Here is a 21,847-nt window from a genome sequence, read left to right as displayed (position 1 = left end):
TTGAAACTATGATTCTTTATGTTAAAGCAAGCACTTTTATTGTAAATAAGAATTCTTTTGTTTTCAACCTTATGATATAGCTATTTATATTTATGCATTAACAGAAAACAGGAAATCCATTTCCTAAACAGTGCTATTGTAATGTTATGGAATATGATATGTTCTTACTATCAAAAGCCCAGAATTTTATTTTTTAATTGAATGAAAACTTTCTAAGAGACATACTTGTGTTTGTCACAAAAATTTGTTATTGCATGTCTTCTCACAGGATTAAAATCATGGTGGGAAACATTATTAAACCAATAAAAAGAAACAGCCAGTTTTAAAGCCCCTTAATGCTGTGCATGTGGTGTCTCTTTGATGTTAAAAACACTACCTATCTGAATACAGAAAAGAACACTTCTGTTTGCATGAATAACATTTAAGCTGGTTCCATCTGAGGATACATACTATGGGTTTCCATTTCACCCACACTGCCACAGCAGCACATAAAATCGGTCAGTGTAATTATGCCAGGAAGCAGCATAGACACAGCATAGCAGGAGTACTCCCAATTCAAAGAACTCAGTCTGACCATCTGCCTTCACCAGCAAATGACAGCAAAGACCAAAGCCAGCTTGCACTCAAGAAGGTGATGTCCGATGGGTCCGTCAAGGCTGAAGGTAAGGAATAATATTACTATTTTTCATAAAATTTACTAATAAAATTTATTTTCCTATAGTAATACTATTTCCTATACTAATACTATTAGCATTATCCTAAAATCCATTCAACTGAGAATTCAATTGCAGATGAATTCTTGCTGAAATGGTATTAAACCCTGAAATGAAAACACAACATAGTTCTGCTGACCCCAGCACCATGCTTGCTATGTGCTTTTTTTATTAATAAATTCCACCATTTCTTCAAATGAAGGTAGTTCACCAGACCAAATTTCTGGTTTTCAGTTGACTACATACTCTTATGGCGTTTTTCTATATACAATCTTGCCAGTACACTCCTGCCTGGGACTACAGTATTGTCATATGCTCATGCAATATTTGTATACATTGAGCCAAGCTTTGCAAGTCCATCCCTGCTTCACTTCAAAAGACCAGATTGACTGTGGCCCCTGAGCTAAGTCTACGAGGACAGAGTTATGTGCATTGTTTAAAAGAGAAACGAGAATATTGGTGTGCATTTCCCCACAGAAGGCACAGGGAAGTTTTGCTGAATGACAAGAAGCCAGCAGCTGTGAAGAAGGTGCTTTGGTACATATTTCAAGAAAACAACTTTTTAGGAATGTTTAGTTGGTGTATTGTAACTTACAAGTCCGTAACTTACAAGACCGTACTACTACTACTTAAATTATACAAAGTTCTGCAAAATACTTCAACCAATGTCACAATTTGTGTTTGAACTGTAGGTTTAACTGTTGAATTGTCTGCATATTCATATAGATGGTAGATTTAGCTTTGCTTAATTCAATTTAGGGTTGCAACCTATTTTCTTTCAGGGAGGTTTACAAACCATTTATAACATTGCAAGGTTGAATTAAATAATATAGTACAGAAAGAGAAATGTATTTGGCTAATTTGAATTTGCTTTTGTATGTTGAATAAATCAAAATCAGATATGAGAATTTACCTAATTTGCCCATAAAATGCAGATTTTCTGAATATACGTTTTTTAAGGTTATTTTGTTTCTATATACAAAATTTGGAGGTTTCTAGGTTTATGCAATGCAGCGCTAAGTGTTTTTTTGGGTCATCAGATATTCTTTTGTAATATCAGTTAGCAGCAATATAAGTACCTTGGACTTAGTACAGGACAGAGTACAATGACAATAGAAGACAAAATTGTAGGTGTAGAAGGACACGTCAAAGCATCACACTGTTATATATGTTGAGGTCAACCAAGTGACATGGGCAGTAATGCCAACAATAATGTAGATGGATGCTCAAAGTTGTCTTTAAAAATCTGCATCAACAGAGCAGAAGACTGGAATCAGGTTTGGTGACCGGACAGATAACATATTTTGAAAGAAAGAACTGTATATTTCAAAGAAAATTGATAAATGTAAAGCTAAAAAGAATTTCTTTAAATTGAAAATTGTGTATTTATAACCAGGCAAAACCATATTTTGATGTTTCAACAGCACCACAAAATGTATGCACAATTTTTTCCCTTTAAAAAGGCTTTTTTCTAAGAACAACCTAAAGCAGAAAAATCTCATTTATTTAGAAAAAAACATAATATTGAAACATATATACTAAAATGATATGGCCCCATTACAGAACACTATTATAGCTTTCTACCTTTGAAGATCCTCTGAAACAGAAGAAGAAATCTATGCAGGAGAAAATCTATACAACATATACTTCATCCTTAAAGACCTTACAGAAATGCATTTACAAGCCATCAAAAATAGAAGACAAAATCTATTTATATAAAACTATATAGAATCAGAAACTGCCTTCTAACAGGATGCCTCAATTCTGTAGGACAGCATCAACATGAAGTTTCAGTACGGAAGTTTAGATGGAGAGGCCAGCAAGAACAGTCATGAAATTGGGGTTTGACCTTGAATATCCGACTGTAAGATCTACAATTTTTAAAGATAGATAAAATTACATACTATATTTATTAGTTTTAGTTACAGTAAAAAGAGTTACAAACTCAGGTTTGTATCCCTGTCTGGTATTTTCCTGCACATCCTGTTCATGTAGGACCAAGATTAGAAATTGGAGGCGTGGTTGTCAGTGGGACAGGAAGGCAAAGACAGCAATTAGAAATTTTAACTCTTCCCCATTTTACTAAAAGAATGTTTTTGTTTCTTTTCTGTATGTTTCTGATGGAAAGATTTTCCGGCACAAAAAAATAAATCTGAAAAATTATTAATTATTTTATTAGGGCCATTTTAGACCCCCCTCCTTCCCTACTATTAGTAGAGGAAGAACAGCACCACACCCACAACCACATACAAACGTGTTTACCTGCAGTGTAGTTTGGTGCCCCTGGTTGCACAGCAGCATTTACCACCGCAGCTTTCGATCACAAATATGAAAGGGCCCTAACTATCACTTGATTTCATATGAAATGAAAAAAAAAGCTTTGTTTGGTGTTGGACCAGAGTTCACCTAGAAACTAGTATTTCTCAATGTATATGCCATTAAAGGCATTTACTGCAGATGAATAAACTCTGATTTAAATCACATTCACCAAGAATACAAACCTACACAGAAGATTTGCTAAATGTTACTTTCACAGTTTTTTTTAGATAAACCCCAGGTATCATGAAAGAGAATCAATTAATAACTTGCAGTTTCTCCTCAGAAAAGTATCACAGAGTTCTTGACCCTAAAATGTTAAGTGGACAATGTGGAAAGAGAAGAAATTTTTTTACAAAAAAAAATCTTTCTTTATATAAATTCTTGAAAAAAGCTGCTGATTGACTAAAGCATCACAGAAATTCCAATTTTAAGAACTGACATCTAAGACAACTAGACAACTAAGCAAAAAAGAAAACATATTTGCTCTGGGAAATTTCCATGTTCAAACAAATATAGATCTACTAACAACAGGGTACATGCCAGTCTCTCCATGCAGAAGAACATTTTTATGCTTCTGTGTCTTCTCTATTGACAACACTTCATTGTTTTTCTTTTATTGGTGTATGGGAACAGGAAGTAATGGGACATCTCCCAAGTGGTAGTCACAGACACAATGAAGCCTGAAATTGCCATCATCCCGACACTATCAAATACAAAAAATACAAAGAAAAATGACTGGAGCTGAACTGTGAAGTTTATTAAAAGGATTTGGAGTACAGGAAATTTTTATATCAAGAAGGTCAAAAATGTGTGGGTGTTCAATTGGAAAATTGCACTCAAAGGCATAGAAGGACCAGTTGCAATGGATACGATAATTTAGAAAATTGAGTTATTTTTTTCAAAGATGATTACTTTATACAGTAACTATGCAGTAATAGAGATAGCCTAACATGTACTAAACAAAGGATGTGTATGTCAGACAAGTGCCATTGGGGCTAGATACTCCTCTCTGAAAAAATAATTTCCTCTATATACTTTCCTGGCTGAATATTGTGATAATATAGATATAACACCATTCTGTGGGTATAACAAGCATGGAAGAAATTGGTATCATAACAGATTCGAAATATTATTTCTATGTTTACATTATCAGCATACTTTATTTTTGTCTGTTATTGTAGAGAATCTTTTGTAAGGTGTTTGAGAGGTTTATGTTTTTTTGTGTTTTATTATATTTTGTATTTTAGGTATCATATTTTATTACTATTATCTATAATTCAGAATTTGACTCTTTTTTATACAGCACGAACAACATCTCACAGGACAACCGAATCTACTGTTTCTACAACTTCATCAGTCAATAGCTATGTCAGTGGGTACAATATGGAGACGGATGGCAGCAATACACAGGGAGATAACAATTTGTTTCAAGTTCCCAGAATGTAAGTCATTTTTGCTTATTTTTAGAAAAGAAATGTGTACTATGATCAAAGCAGTTCCCACATGGGTCAAAAAATCTGAATGACAATTTTGATGGTTGTAAGTACATATTTTCAAATGTCAGGGAGGGAGGGAAAGCCAAGCTTTTGAAAGGCAACCAAAGTTAAATTTAAAAACTTTTATTGTTTCAACAACCTAATTTAAAAGATTAGGAGCTGTGTCTCTAAATGAATCCTAGGCTAACATATAACCACTAGTATCTCAAAAAATAGTTTCTATCCCACCGTTCACTCCACTCGGACATCTGGAAACACCAGCAGTACGTCCAAATTGATATGGCTCTCACTATCAAATCACTTACAAGTAGCAATTCGGTATCATAAGGCTCTTAATGCGGTAAAAAGCCCCAGCAAAAATACTAAGTCTCCCCTTACCCCTGAGGAAGCCTGGTTCGGGCGAAACATGTCGGGTGGGACACCTTATCGCCATCGCTAACCTAGTATGATACTAAACTATATTGCTATTTTTTGCGAAACTGGTGGTTATATGTTAGCCTAGGATTCATTTATAGAGACACAGCTCTTAATCTTGTAAATTATGTTGTTGGAACATTAACATTTTGTGTTTTTAAATTTAACTCTGGTTGCCCTTCAAAAGCCTGGCTTTCCCTCCCTCCTCTTCTTCTCTTCCTCCCACAGATACACTTATTTATAGATGTCTTTTGCTTCCATTTAGCATGAGTTTGAGATGATTCTGAGATTGGTATAACCTTATTTCACTCCCCACCCCGTTTTCCCACCTCTGGTATCCTTAATCTCCCTCCCCCTGTGTTTTATTGCTTTACATCATATATGTTTCTTATTGTGGTTTTTATTGGATGTACAATTGTTCTGTTTTCATGTTGTTCTTCCTAATGACTAAAATGCAAATAAAAATATATATACCCATAAAATTCTTTCACAGATACATTTCACCTGCATTTGACCTTCTCCTAACCTGTATTTGATCTCCCTTTAAGCTGTATTACCCTTGTTTCAAGTGGCCTTTGCATTCCTTTTTGACATGTATGGTAATGATCTGATATGAACCAAAGCCATTTGATTCTGGCCTTTGATATTCGTGTCATTGATAGTAAAATTTACTCTCAGTTTAATTCTATTTCTTAGGAGCCATTTGTATAAGGTATAAAAAACCTGAAAAAATATAGTAGCAAAACTGTGGAGAAAGACATGGAGCAAAAAAGTTAAAATAATTTCCATGTTGTTAAACGTCAAATGTATCCCTATTGTTTGTTGTGTCAGTGGGACGGGAAAAAAAGGAAATTCTGTACAACAATAACAAAAAAATCTGCAAGAAATTCTTGTCCTTCCACAACCTACACCAAAAAACTTAGAGCCATACTTTAATGGAATGCTTTTATTATGACAGAAATAGAATTTCCTGATATGTATACCTGTTCTAAATTCTTAGAATAAAGGTAAAATTGGCTTAAATTTAAACTAGTGGGTCAGCATAATAGCCAGGCAGCTAATATCTTCAGAAGGTGGCCAGCAATGGCAACCTCCTCTATCTCTTATGATAATGATATCTGAAGGCCATGAAGACCAGGTTTTCTCAGCCAGGGTTCTGTGGAACCCAACGTTTCTCCAGAAGTTGCTAGGGGTTCCTTAATCAATGAGTAATCTGCACTTCTCAGGTTAGTTTACCTGACATCAATGAACTTTTTGGCTGTGGAGTTAACATGCTTCACAATGGCCAGCAATGTAAGAGGCATTTTTCCTACTAACCACCATACTAATGTACTGTGAGTTGTGGGTATAGTAATTATAGCAGGGGTTCCCTAAAGACCTAAAAGTTATTTCAAGGGTTCCCCCATGTTAAAAACATTGAGAAAGACTAATGTAGAGGATAGATTCCAATATAAAAAGGGAGGTAAGTTAGACCACATTGTTGGAAAAAGAACAAACTTTTATCTTACATTTCCTTTTCCCCACATTATCGATTAGAAATAAGTTGTCTGTTCAAAATTTCTAGCATATCTTTCCCTAGCTTGACTTTACTTTTAGGTGCTTGGAAATCTTGCAAAAAGCAATCAAATAAAAACCCCTAAAAAACAAAAGAAAGCAAACCAAAGAACAAAACTTAAAGTAATATATTTCAGTTAGGCAATCCATGTGATGGCTGCATTAGTTGGCCAGCTTTCATCTCACTGGGCCAAGATACCCTGTCCTATTAGAAAACTTGAGGAGGGTAGGTAATATAAGAAGATGAACTGCTTGTTTAGGAGTTACATGTGTCACATTTCTGGTTATAAAGTGTGGAAAATTAGTGTAAATTACACAATTTCACTTTACAGATTTACCAGTCCTTCACACAGCATATTCATATTTCATTGTTATTTTTATTTGTTTGTCTGATGTTTTGCTTTAAATGCCATTGTGGAGGAACAGCTATAAATATAACAAGATATGTAGGGCTATTGTTTCTAAGTAATCAGTGCTTTTCTTTACCTTTTACCTGTATATTACTTTTTAATGAGTAAAATAAATCATATAGTCACTGTTCCAGCAATAGAATAAAGATATATGTTTCAATGTAACTCTGTAACAAAATTAAACTTATATCAAGGATGTCTTTATTATTTTGTATTTTCAAGTGGGAAAATGAATCAGAATGGACAAGATCAAACAGTCATGGGCTTGACTGAAACAGAAGGTAAGATATATAATCACTTGTCTTGTTCTAGTTTTAAACCCCTTTGGTAGTTCTTTACTTTTATGCCACTATTATATACAGTTAGGTCCATAAATATTTGGACAGAGACAACTTTTTTTCTAATTTTGGTTCTGTACTACAATTCATTTTAAATGAAACAAATCAGATGCAGTTGAACTGCAGACTTTCAGCTTTAATTTAGTGGGTTGAACAAAAAGATTGCATACAAATGTGAAGAACTAAAGCCTTTTTTTTTTACACGTCAGTCACCCGATCTGAACCCAATTGAGCATGCTTTTCACTTGTTGAAGACTATGAGTTCAAGACTACAGGCTGTCATTGCCAGCAAAACGTTTTCAACCAAGTATTAGAAATGATTTAATTTGTCTAATTACTTTTAAGCTCTGAAATGAAGTGATTGTGTTAAAAAAAAAGCCTTTATTTAGTTCCACACATTTTTATGCAATCTTTTTGTTCAACCCACTGAAATAAAGCTGAAAGTCTGCAGTTCAACTGCATCTGAGTTGTTTAATTTTAAATTAATTGTGGTAATGTACAGAACAAAAATTAGAAAAAAGTTGCCTCTGTCCAAATATTTATGGACCTAACTGTACATAACTTTATGGTCACAAGGTTTACTGTCAATGTACTATGGTATTCTATTACAATGATGCTGCCGATTTTTTAAAATAAGTTATCTAAACAGCAAATTTTAACAACTTTAAAGAAGGGGATAATTACCTAAATAGCTGTACATAATAGATATTACAACCCTAGTTTAAAGCAAGCCTAAATGAAAATGGTGTATTGTACATAAAATCTATGGCGATAAAGATAGAATGGGAGCGCAGAGCCACCTGGGATGCATCATGCGGGTATCCCTCATCATGCGCTCACATTATGTTTTTATCGTCTTCTGGCTGCTCCTTTTGCGCATGGCTGATAATGGGCCAAGAAGAATGCCGATCTCATGCACCTGAAGTTATATATATATATTTTTTTTCTTAGTTATGCTTTAAGTGCATTGTCTGGCTGGTACCCCACCCTAACCCCAGCTGAAGGTATAGGGATTAGGAAAGGAGAGTCTCTTTTCTTTGTTTATATGTCCTAACAAGGTTATAGGAGCATCTTGAGTGTAATTAAATATAATAAAAATCTATAAAATGTAAAAATGTAAAGAAATTTCCACTGTTCAAAAAAGCAATAAAATTGTGGCGTTTTGAAAAGTGTCTGGATAGTTAGATAGCTTTACAGGTGTGAAAATACCTATTACAGTTAAAATAGTTGTGTTACTGTGGACTTGGCAAAACAAGTGGATTTAGATCAAGGCAAAAATGTGAGTATGCAGATAAGCTACATTATAATAAAAAAGAATTTCCTAAAGTACTCCTACTGCCATTGTTGAACTCATTCCAAATAATGCTGATTGCCTGGATGTAAAGCTGATCTTTTGGTTGCAGCAGTCTGTCATTGCCTTCGAACTGGCATGCAGTTAATTGTATGACAATTATCTGGACACTGGAGCTGTACACTCATTCTGGCTCAGTGATTCAGAAAGTAAAGAGGCAGAGGATCAGAACACCATCCTGCCAAGCTGTATTTTTTCCAGCCAAGTCAGCAATGATAGCTAGCATAATATCATAGCATAATATCGCGGGTTTCTCAGATTGCAGGTTTCTATAAAGTTGCATTCCATGGGTAGGGATATGAAGAAAAGGAACGGCCTATTTAAAGGATGTTGTAGTAAACATATTATTATTATTATTATTAAACAGGATTTATATAGCGCCAACATATTACGCAGCGCTGTACATTAAATATAGAGAAAGGTTTCTAGTAATCTATATGTTTTTGTATGAAAAAGGTATTAATTATATTTATATAATTATTTTTTGACTGCATAAAAAAAAATTAGTTTGCCAGTTGTTGAATATTTGGCAAATTGAACCCTCTGCAAAATTAGTGGTATATTTACATGCAGTATTATTTTTAGCTACCTTTGCTTGTAAAATATTTGCAAGAACCACTTATTTTTTGATAAAACCTAATATTTTCCTGTGACACTCAAAGGTCACTAATATATAATTGTCTACTGGGTTTCCAATAACTTGCACAGCCATGGTGTTTAGTCACGGAATACATTATATACACTTGTATAAAAGGGTTTTAGACTTTTGTTGATAGGCAGTCTGCTCTCATTTAACGTCAATTGGAGATGTTTGTGAGATCATTCAGAGTTCATTGACCTCGTTCTTTAGTTCTTATTTTTTCTTGCAATTCTGAGATCTACAAACATGATGTGTCACAAATCCCCTGAGGACTGCAAAAAGAACCACTTCTGGATTGGAAACATTATTAACCTTATTTAAATAGGGTTCATAAAATGTTATAGCAGCCTTAACTGGCTTTTAACTCTTTGTGAATTGCCAGTATCAGGTACACCAAGGATGTCCCCATTAGGTACACTTTTCTGGTTAATGTGAATCTACTCTGAACAGTATTTACAAACCAGTCTTCTAGCTCTGTTTTGTGAGTTATTACTGAATTCCCAGTCTGTGGTAATATTTTCATACAAAAAGAACTGATATCAAAAACTTGAAATGCTAACTAAATAGTCCAAGTGTTTTAATTCCACAGTGATAAGGGTGAAAACCCAAAAACCCAATGTCTGTGAAACATCTTGAATAGTCTATTATCTAGTAAGTTAAAGAAATCATTACCATGATGATTACAAAGGCAGTCAATATATGTTATATTACATATTCTATTTAACTATATTGAATATTATTGTGAAGAGAATTAGCAAATGTTTATAGTAAAACTTATCTAACAAAACTTACTTTAATGGTGAATGATGTTATACTGATATTCTCAATAAAAGCTCCACTAGATATATATTGTGAACCCAGGTATATATTACCTGCAAGTCATCACCCTACCTGGCACACCCCTACATAATATACTTTGATCTTATAGCCAAGTGTTCTTCAAAAAAGATCTCAAATTTTACAAAGAAAAGGTTATTTTAGGGATGCTGCAATCTGCACACTTGCTCTGGAAAAGAGACGACCCTTAAAAGTGGGTGCAATATTTATAAAATAAGAGAATGCAATATATAATAATCTCCATAGACACCTAAATGTAAGTAAGCAGCCAATTGACATGAGATGACATTATATTACAATAGGAATGGATCCCAGGTCTGTAGTGGCAGGTAGACACTCACTGGCTAAGAGCTGTATTAGGAATATTGTCCAAGCTACCTATACTGATTGTTATTATACAAGGAGATAAGCAGCACCCTTCTTTGATATAAACTTGCTAGGCCAGCAGGGATGAACTTTGTAAACCAAGTTTATGGAACACTCTGGAAAGCCCTAATGGTATTTTGCTACATGAAAGACCAGGTTATGCCCACTGTTTGCATGCCCAACTACCACATAAACTCTACAGGCAACTTTAAAGAAAAATGTTGATTAGGCAATGTCTTGACCAGACACACAGTTAATATTTCCCCCAGAAATCACGTCTATTCCAATGCTTCCTAATGTAAAGAATGCTACAATCATGTGTTACTGTTTTATACGTAGCTGCACATAAATGCACCCTCCTATATTCTTTGTATGTACTAATATGCTCCAGTTTTGGAATTTTATCACAGCATGGGGACCATTATTACTATTGTAGTTTATTGCTTATAGTGGCAGTAAATAGAAAATGGCTCACCATGGAAACATTAATTCATTCAAGCTTGTTGAAGATTTGAAGTGCTTGATTTAGTTTTCCAAGCTGTAACACAAAGTCTTATTTCTTAGTTATTTTGTTACTTCTCCTAAAGATTTGCCAGAAACAAATAATTTATTTTCTTACAGGGTTTTAAGTGGAGCCTGTTTGTTTTTGACAACAGTAAAGCTTGAGCAAATTATAGATTTGAAAACCCAGGGGTAGAAAAGTGATTACTGGAACCCTTGTAAACAAAATAATCAAAACATAATATTCCCCTATATGGTGCATTTATAAAGATAGTGCAGAATTAAAAAAAAACATTTCATTTCTGGCTGGAGGGTTGCTACTTTGTACGCTGGTCTTTACTGAACAGGTCAGGAAAGAAATTTTCAATAAACTTATATTTGCCTAAATAATTTTCAGGTAAAACACAAGTTATGGGAGAAATCAAGATTGCCCTGAAAAAAGAAATGAAGACTGATGGAGAGCAGTTGATTGTGGAAATCCTACAGTGTAGAAATATTACATATAAATTTAAGTCTCCAGACCATCTACCAGGTATGTGCCATTCTTTATCTTTCATAGTTATAAGAAGAAATCAATGATTTACACAAACTCAGCGAATACTAAAAATCTTGCAAACACAACCTAGGTAGCACAGGTATGATGCCAGTCATTACATAATTACCAGCAGCACTTCAGATATAAAGGATATCACTGTATAAAGCAAGTCTGTACCAAACTGTAAAAATTCAACAGAACATTGCAGCTCTTTCTTGAGATCAGGCCAATCAGTATTCTAGACCAAAACAAAAATACAGAGCTCACTGAGATGCTAAAGTATATATAAACATTTGTTTTTACAAAGATTAAAATTATATTGCCACTTAACAGGCATTTATATATATACATAATTCTGTGAATTCTTTCTGTACCATAGAATCCAGCATTCACAGTATGTGCTTGGTAGATGTCTTCAAGTCTGTGTCACATTCCATGTGAACATTGTTCATTAAGCTTGTGTCAATGAAGCCAAACAACTCCAATGTGCAGTGATCAAAGTTGGTGCCTACAGATTTTAATTTTTTTTCCCCTTGATTAGTAAAGTTGAACGCTTCACCTATTATCAGCTCCAAGCAGGATTTACTGGGCACTATGCTACAGCTCAGCAAATCCATTTGGCTGATGGTAAAAGGTACAACGTGCAGCTCAGTGAAGCCATCAACCAATGGCCAGTGACAGACTGTTACTGGACGCTGGCTGGATTTTTCTAGCAAAATTCTACTTGAAAGTGGTGAAATTCTACAAATTCAATTATGTAGTTGTACATTATTGTAACATGACCATATGTCTACTTAGAAAAGAAATCAAGGAAAGCTGTAAATTGAATGGTTAGCATCCCTCCATGTTGCCCTTGAATCTTCTTAAAATGTATGGCTATAAAGTTTCTCCCTTCCCCTTTTTTATTCCACATAAGTTCTGCACACATATGGGTGTCATCTATGTTTTATATATGCAGTATATTGTGGCAAACTGTTGATGAACACAACAGATTCAAATTCCCTCAACATTACTCATTACTCTGTACTAGGTTACTTGGGAATGTAGTAATGACCAGCATTGTGACTAAAACAAAAATTTAAAGTACATTGGCATGTGCAATGGCACACTTCCAGACACTCTCACTTTCTTTATAAAGACACAGTGGAGCAGCAGGTTGTAATCAGAACCTCTTTACCATTGAATGTCAGATGAGTGGTGACTCCCTTCTGACTATGCAGTGTGGCAGAGTGCATCACTCACAAAACTGGCTAAACATAATTCCACATATTTTTGGTAAAATGGTTCACATGTATGTGTTTTGTGTATCTATAGCTGTTTGGCTAGTGTTCTTTTAAGGTTTTTTTGATCCTGTGCCCTGAAACTATGAATAGTTGACCATGAAGTTGTTTCATAACTTTATAAACAACTCATAACTGAATAAATGAGACAAAGACAGTTGGTATAACAATGGTTCCCCAAACGATTTTGTATCCCATGACATAAATTATATCTGTAAAATAGATTGCATAGCCAGAAGGTTGGATGTATGCAGTGGTGTAACTTTACAATATCTAAAGGCATAACACTAAATGTTCCTCAAATATGTCAGATACAAATGTCATTTACACTTTCCAAGGCCAACTGGGGGGGGGGGGGGGGGGATAACCTTGCTGCATGTTTTTGGGATGTGTGTGTGTGTTAGAATGTGGCAGATATGTCATTTTTGTACAACTGCATAGTATAACCAGAAATACTTCTGTAATTAGTATGCAGTGCATTTAAAAGGCTACAAACAGCAGAAAATGAGAAACTATATTAATTCCTTTTATCTGCATTTTCATTTTTTTTAGATCTGTATGTGAAACTCTATGTCATTAATATAGCAAGTCAGAAGCGAATAATAAAGAAGAAAACCAGGGTCTGTAGACATGATCGAGAACCTTCATTCAATGAGACATTTCGTTTTAGCATGAGTCCTGCTGGACACTCACTGCAGGTAATTAGCTTCTTATGGAACATTTGACCACCTAAAGTGTACTGCAACTAAAAATAAATTTTTTGCACATTTTAAGTAATAATTGCACTCTTGAATTTGCCAAAACTGGAAAATAATACAAGAGAAAATGTTTTGATTTATTCTAGAATGTTTTTTTTTGGACTGATCATATAAAAATATGTTTAGTGGACATTGGGAAGCAAGCCTCATCCAGGCCTATATTATTATTTATTACCAGCTCCTTTGGATTAACAAAACACCCCACACACATTGCTGGGCACAAACTGTATCTTGTCTTTTCCAAACTCTGTAACCTCACCCACCTTCACCTACATCCAAACCTACATCTTACCCTCCCTCGCAGCGTTCCAGGCAAGGTCGATGGCAGAGAGATCTCTTGACCTGAACCACACTCTATTCTCAAAATACCCTCCTTCACTAACTTCCACTCTTTCTAAAATCAACTTTCCGAACAAAGATTCCACTCAATTTAACCACAATCCATCTTCTCCCTAAGGCGCAGTCCTTGGACCAGGTCTCCATTGGCTTACAATAACCATCCGTATGAAAATACCTCACAAATGTACCTCCCCACCTCTGACTTGTATTCCTTGGTCCTGCACAAATTTTCATGCTGTTTGTCAGCCATCTTATCATGCTGTTTTGTCAGCCATGAGTAAAACTTAACCTGTTTAAAGCAAAACTCATATTTCTCCTTCCTCCTTTATCTTCAAAATCTCCCCCTGACATCTTTCTAACTGCTCATAACACTGCTATTTGCCCTCCATTCAGGCACGTTGTCCTGGCATCACCTTGGAATTCCACCTTCCTTTTGTCCCCTGACTTGCAGAACAACTCAAGGTCCTGCCACATTCACCTGTGCAAAATCTCCAAAATCTGCCCCTTGCTGCCCCCAGAGACCACCAAACTCCTTGTAAATGCTCTCATCATCTCTCGACTGGACTACTGTATCCTCCTTCTCTTTCGTATTCTATCAAACTCGACTCTTCCCTCTACAATCGATTATGAACACTACAGCCAAACTTATCCATCTTTCCCACCACTCATCATCTGCTGCCTCTCTTTGCAAATCTACACTGACATCCATGTCACCCTAGATTTCATATCAAGGTCCCATCTTCATATCTGTCTTGATAAACAAATACACATGGGGACGGTTTTAGCAGATGGGATCTGTGGTGGACCACTCATCACTCTTGAATTAAAGAACTCTTTTAATTGTAAAATGATACATATGTAAGTGAGTACAAAACCTACAATTTATTCCATAATGGTGACAGTCTAGGTAATAATGGCTGTTTAGTATAGATAAATGACCTTTAAATTACTGCTGTACTATTTTTAAGAAGATACAGACGTTGTTCCTCACCCCACCTAACTAGTATACCAGAAAGCAGACTTCAGATATCACAGCAGGAACAAAAACATTTTTTTAGTAGGATGTGAATAGTTAAAACACCTGATTTTTTTTGCCCAAGCTGTCCAGCCATTCAGCAAACCCTTATAAAAGTTTTTCTATTTTTATTTAGACTTTATCTTAATAAGTATAGTTTAGGTCAAAATCTGATCTCTTAACATAAATCCACAGTTACTGTATAACAATATTCGGTTAACACTAAAACATAGAGGATGATTTATTACAGGATTTGAGAATGTTTACTCAATAAACTGTGTGAAGATGTACTCCAATTATCCAATCATGTGAATAGAAAATCCCTGTGTACGTATTTTATCTGCAGGTGATTGGATAATTGAAGTGAATCTTATCTAAATTTATTGAGAACATTTTCAAATCACCTAGTAAATCAGCCTCAATATTCGTGAATATCCGAAATCTTGGACAAAGTGTTGTACATGGTAAGTATTATGATGGAGCAAGCAGATTATTTACGGCAGGGTGGACAGGCAATGTGACTTCTGCAAAAAAATAATATTACCTTTCTGTTTCATGTAAACTGAGCTTTACAAGTGCAGTTCAATGTAAAATGCTGGTTTTCCTGGCACACGTGTGGGGGAGGTAGGTCATTCATGTCTGGCTAATCCTAAATCCAGGAGAGGACCAGGTGAATATGGCAATGCCTGCAATGGGGCAAGAACAAGTCAGTGTAAGAAAAAAATTGTAACCAGGCAGATACGTTTATTTTATTTCATAAGGGATAATGTCTATCCCATCTGCAATAAAGTGCCTGTCTTGAAGCAATATTTATTTTTTCACTTTTTTTATTCTTTTTTTAAATGTGAGCAAAAAGGGGAAGAGATTTGACAGCAAGAGTGTATTAGTACCTATTAAAATGAAATAACTTTTTTGAGTGTTAAGGTATGTTCCCTGGATTATGCTCACAGCGGAAAGCCATCTGAGGCAGTAGGAACAAATACCCCACTAAATGTTTGTACCTAACAGTGAGTTCAGTGGTGACATTTCTCTGCTGTATTTGTTATCACTCCACCACAGGGCCAACCCTAAAGAGTTCCATCATATTAGAGATACAGCGATACCATTATAATTGAGTACATTCAACATCATTAGGATATTAGCGGCGTATGACAGCACTTTGTAATGGTCTTCATTGTTAGACAAACCCGGAAATTTAGAAGAATTTAATACATCACTCCCAATTTAATTTATCAAAAACACCAAACCAATGTATTTTGGCAGAAATTGTCTTCAATCCCATGGTAATGGGATATATTTCCAAAAATGTTGCACTAAGATAGAAGAATATAGTTAAAATTAAAAAAAAATATTAATTGCCTGTTACACTGCATGTTTAGGTATCATTTTTACTATTACAGTGCCTCCGTCTCTTTTTACTAATTTCTCTTAATCTTTTTCTTAATTTTGTCTTCCATAGATTTTGCTTGCTTCAAATGGAGGGAAGTTTATGAAGAAAACTCTTATAGGTGAAGCTTACATTTGGCTGGACAAAGTGGACCTTCGGAAAAGGATAGTAAATTGGCACAAACTTTTAGCCAGCTCTACTCAGACACACTGAACACTACTAGCTGGGAGCAAGATGTCAGAAATGATTTTAGTTTCAGTGGAATTAAAGACTGCCTAGGAAACAAAATTTGCACTTGTTTCAAGCCGTGCTTTGAAGTCTTTGTTGACATGTTTTGCAGTCGATGGGAAATAAGATGAATCTGCTAATAATAAATGACAACTTGTAGGTGCTGACAAAAAGTATAGCTGGTGTCTAGAGGATCGGTCATATTTTCAGATTAGCGTGTGTAAGTGCTTTACTAGATCTGTTAGGCTTCTTTTCACAGACGGGCTTAGAAGCACTTGGAAACAAGGCAATATAAAATAAGGGTTATATTAGAATAAAGTAACTTTCTTGATATATGTTTAAACTAATTTGCACCTTAGATGTTTTCCATTGATAGACAATATAAAATGCTGTTTATGGTGTTTCTTGGAGTTGGCATATGTACAGGAATAACCAGTATATTTCCTTCCTCTAAGCTCCAGATAATGTTCTCTCTATGCCACGTGTACAGTTACCGTACAGTTAACGTGCAGTGCCTATCTTTTATTCTGTGATTCAATTTGCAAACATGGTGAAAAACATGAGCTCAGTAATTGTTGTGGGCTTATATTAGCATAGGTCAGGTACTGCAATTTCTGATTCATTGGTTTAAATACCAAAAATGGGAAAAAAATTAACTGGTTTTTGTCAAAAAGTCCTGTGGCACAAAACTGAGGAAGGGTTTCAGTAAGTAAATAGGTAACAGGGGCCCATGTGTGTTGTTCTACATGCCACCTTTTAGTTAGGAGAAGCATATGAAGAACAAAAAGGTTCTTAATTTTCTCTTAGTACTCAGGTGAATGAATGATGGGTATGTTGAAAATGTAGCGATAATTGCTACGGTCACTTATGTACATACGTACTGCCTATCACACAGTGTGTTCCTAAGTGGTTTCTATCAAAAGGAAGGTTACTTAACGTCAGATAAAATAATTGCAAATCAAATATGTGTTTGTTTTCTCTTTCCAACCGTGTTTCCATTACGAAGAACATTTCTGATATTGCATTTTAAAAATCTACAATATTGCATTTTTCAAATGCTATTCTTTTATGCTGAGAGTTAAAGTGACTGCAAAGCATGCGAATGGTTGCTACGGAGACATCATTTCAGAATGATAGCACAAATACAGATTCTTGCAAGGAAACCTGTAATCAACACGAAATTAGCAGGGCTAACATTGCTTTGCCTTTCATTTACTACATTCCACTGATATGATGGTATTTGTTCTCCGACACACCATGAAATTACACATATTTTGTTTCCATTTTTTCTGACCATTTATAGTGTACAGAAGCTGCAAGTAGACCCAGATTTTCCTTAGCTTAGACATACCTTAGGATAAGTACGTCTTATATACATAACATGCTACAGATGCTTCTGTCATCTGTCATACAGAGTGAGTGACAATGTTTTGGTGCATCAATGACTTAGCAGCGTATAATATGCTTCCGAAGTGTGCCAACAACGTGTTAAACCAAATTCTTGAGTTATCATGGAAGTATTCTATGCAACATTGATGTGTCAATGCTTTTTCTGTAAGTGAAAAATGACAAAAAAATTGTGTAAAACAAAAAAAAAACAAAAAAACTTTTTGTGTAAGAAACAACTATCAGTATTTTTGTTTTTGCACATATATTTGAACACATTAATAGTGTTTATTGCTTTTGCTTCTCCTAGAAGTGATTACATAGAATCAGATATTTGTTGGCAACTAGTCCACTCTTAATATTAATTTTATATATAGAGAGAGAGCCAAGATAAAAAAAATAATTATTTAAATATATGTTTATTTATATGCAAAGCAAATTTTAGAGTTCAGTTTAATCTGCAGGAATAGAAACATTGAAACAAAAAGCACAGCGTGCGTGATTAGAAGTGAGTGAGATTTCTATAGTTAGTTACGTTAGATATGTTGAGTGGCCTCGTTTGGAAATGATGAGGTTTGGATGCTGAGCGTGAGTCAAAAGTATTCCATGGCTGCAGATTAAAGAGATGATATCTGCCTCTTTTTAATTGTTTGCAGTATTTAAAACATAACCTTACTTAAGCACACATAATGAATACTAATGAAAGAATAAAGAATTACTTACAAGACAAGGAAATAACAATTTAAATATAAAATGCATGTTATTTTACCCTGAACATCAGCACACCTACCAAATCATATTAAAAAAAAAGACATTATTAGTGCCTGATGTTTTATTAACATCTCAGAAATGCTTAAGTTGCATTGTTTCAGGTATTTTGAATACTATTGTCTTTTTTTCAGTAAAATCAATACAAATAAGTTTTATTTTACTCTTAACAAAAAGAATACCCAGCTATCCCCCCAAAAAATCTACATGAACATGGCCAGTCAGATGAATTCCCTCTCTCTAAGACTTAGACCATGAGAATCATTAGTCTGTGCTTCGCTATTCTAACAAATTCTGACTCTACAGATGTTAGGAGCAAGTACCTATTTGTTATTATGTAAATAAGTCTACATTTTTGTAGATAGATGAGAAAAACCGAGGGATTCTAATTCCATTAGGCATTCAGCATGTGAATGTGAGCATTCTGTTCAATTGTACATGTAAAGTTGGTATGTGATGTGCTCAGATGATGAACCAGCAATGGTTGAACAGCGTGTTTGTTGTCATTCATTGAGAATCTGTACAGAGAGCCTGATAAATGAGAGATATATGAAGAAAATGTAAAAAAAAAATTAAATATATATATTTAAATTACGTAAATCCTGTAGTGTCCTGAAATAAATGTTTTCACATGAATGTTGCATGCGTTGATGGAGGTCTGCCCATATTTGTGTATTTTTATTATTGTCATCCTAGATTTATTTTCCCCTTCTAATCCCTTTAAGATCATTTGTTTAAATCGGTTGTACAAATGAGTTAAACATTAATGAACTGTATAGAAATATGCCTGTAAATCTGTTAATGTTTCTTCATTTAATGTAAAAATCCATGTCATAGTTTTTGTGGTTGTACACAAAATGTAACTTGAGAATTTATGCAAATGTGATGTACAAAAGGTTGTAATCCAGTCAAGCTAATAAATATTTATAACATCCTATTCTTTGTGAATTTATTGTGTATCATTTTACAATGTGTAAACTATTAGGTCTGTTAAAAGCTTTCTGTGTTCACATAAAGGCATATATTACAGCTCACAGACAGCTATTTTGCATGAAAATACCATAAAATGCATTTCAAAATTTAAAGCAAAAGCCATTAAATTGGCCATGTATTGTAACACTAGAACTAACATATAATTATAAAGGGAACTGGTCAAATCTGAAATAATGACCGTGATTTATTAATGCTCTCCAAGGCTTAAGAGAATACACTTTCATCATTTAGGCTGGGTGATTCCACAAACCTGGAATGGATCTGGTCCAGGATTCAAAACATTTGCCAGAAATTCATTCCAGATTTGCTGGATCACCCAGCTTCAAAAAGTAATTTATTAAAGAGAAACTAAACTCAAAACTGGCTAAAACAAAAAAAAATACACTTACACTCAATCCCGCAGAGCAGTCGATCGGTCTGGAGGTGTCTTCCAATGGCGGCACCATTTTCGCCTCTTCTTACTGGTTCTTCTTCCTACGTCACCCGATGCAGGCACGAGATCGGGTGACGTAGGTTGGGAAAAAAAACGTACCAATCTCACTGCCCAAGCTTGAGATCAGTAAATTTTTCTCTTTTCACGAAAAGGCTCCTTCTGCTCATGCCCAGGATGCTCAGGCATGCGCAGAAGGAGCACCTAAGGCTTTGTGCTCCCATTTATTCTCGATCGCCTAGTGGATCAAGAAAGAGGGGGCGGTGCTGCACCCCTTTTTTTTAAAAAAAGGGGTGCAGAGCGTTTTTATTAATTTTAACCAACATATCCAATAAAACATTTTACTAAACAAATAACCACACCTTTTTTCCAGTCACGGCAGTACTGTGAGCATTCAATTTATCGAATTTTCAATCCACCTTCTCATAGGACTTAAAGCCTAACTGATGTCAGCTGGAAAAATAGAAAAACACTAATGCGGCAGCGACAACCTGCAAAAGAAAAAAAATAATGAAAATAAAAGGTCTGGAGGGAGACGGTAAAGGCATTTTAAGGCTGGCTGCTTGGGTCCAAAAAGTCAGTAATCCCACTCACCTTCATTATAAACAGCTTTTTTCTCCCCCTTCATTTAGGTCACTCCATCATTTATCTTATAAATCCAACAAATAGGGCAGATGCCCTAAACTTGTTTCCAGCAGTCAAGGCTTACTTTCCTAAGGTCAAAGCACTTTATAACTAAGGATACCAACTTTATCACAAATTCTGCCAATTCACCAAAAAAGTGACCCCCAGCCCAAATATACTCATTGGTCCTGATTTATTAAAGCTCCCCAAGGCTGGAGAGGATACACTTCCATCAGTGAAGCTGGATGATCCAGCAAAACTTAGAATGGATCTGGTCCATATTTAAAAACATTTGCTAACAAATAGCAAATTACTTGAGGTAATTTAATTCCAGGTTTTCTAGATCACCCAGCTTTATTGATGAAAGTGTATCCTCTCCAGCCTTGGTGAGCTTTAAATTATCAGACCCACTTTTGTAGACATCATGAAAGATTTGAGGCTTTCAGGTCTGGGGGAGCTTGTTCTATTGTTCCAAAATGTAGTGGGACAAGGAAGATACCAGGAACCCTCTGTATCCTACAACACTCTCTGACACAACTTTTACACAGGGTTTGACTCACAGCTCTGGAAGAGGTAAGGAGTGCCAGGAAAAGGTAATTTTAGGTAGTTTGGGGTAAAACTTTACACCAAAGTTATAAAATCCTTTTAAACGGGCAGTACTGAACTTCAGTTTTCACTAGCAGTGCTACCTAAATGATGTTTGTCATTTTTCCCAGTGTTTCAGTTTCATCACAAATTTTTAATGCATCCTGAGAGTTTTATTGCCTTCTAATAACCATACAGCAACGTATACATTGTTATCCCTCTTTTGGGAAAGTACTGTAAATAGTTCAGAATATGTCCATGTAGAGTTGGTGCAGACTGCAAGGATACCAGAAGGGATAATCAGGACACTTAACTGTACGATGATTGGAAGATCAGCAATCGGAAATTTGTTAAATCCATTACGTTATTACAATTTGTTCTAATCCATACTGGGACTGGATTGCAGGGACAACAGTCACAAAACTGCATGCACAACAAATTAGTCTTTTTATTCCGTAATCAAATGTGTTTTTTACATGTATAAAAGTGTATGGAGACTGAGAAAATCCCAAGTCTTAAAACCCTTAGCGTTTGGTGTGAGCTGACACATTTGTATTGCTTGACTTTGGAACTAACAGCT

General features: G+C 35.1%; 1 protein-coding gene across 1 annotated transcript in view; it reads left to right on the top strand.

The window, feature by feature from the left end:
• PCLO (piccolo presynaptic cytomatrix protein) overlaps window positions 1-19,572 on the top strand; it is a 150,793-nt gene extending 131,221 nt beyond the window's left edge. Inside the window, 6 exon segments of the mRNA XM_072399050.1 lie at window positions 483-662; window positions 4,336-4,474; window positions 7,129-7,187; window positions 11,337-11,471; window positions 13,307-13,452; window positions 16,326-19,572. Of these exon segments, the coding sequence (XP_072255151.1) occupies window positions 483-662; window positions 4,336-4,474; window positions 7,129-7,187; window positions 11,337-11,471; window positions 13,307-13,452; window positions 16,326-16,466 (800 nt within the window). The 3' untranslated portion in view covers window positions 16,467-19,572.
• The last annotated feature ends 2,275 nt before the right edge of the window (window positions 19,573-21,847 follow it).

This window comes from Pyxicephalus adspersus, chromosome 2 (genome assembly GCF_032062135.1).
Source record: "Pyxicephalus adspersus chromosome 2, UCB_Pads_2.0, whole genome shotgun sequence".
NCBI lineage: Eukaryota > Metazoa > Chordata > Amphibia > Anura > Pyxicephalidae > Pyxicephalus > Pyxicephalus adspersus.
This window is presented reverse-complemented; position numbering and strand designations above follow the sequence as displayed.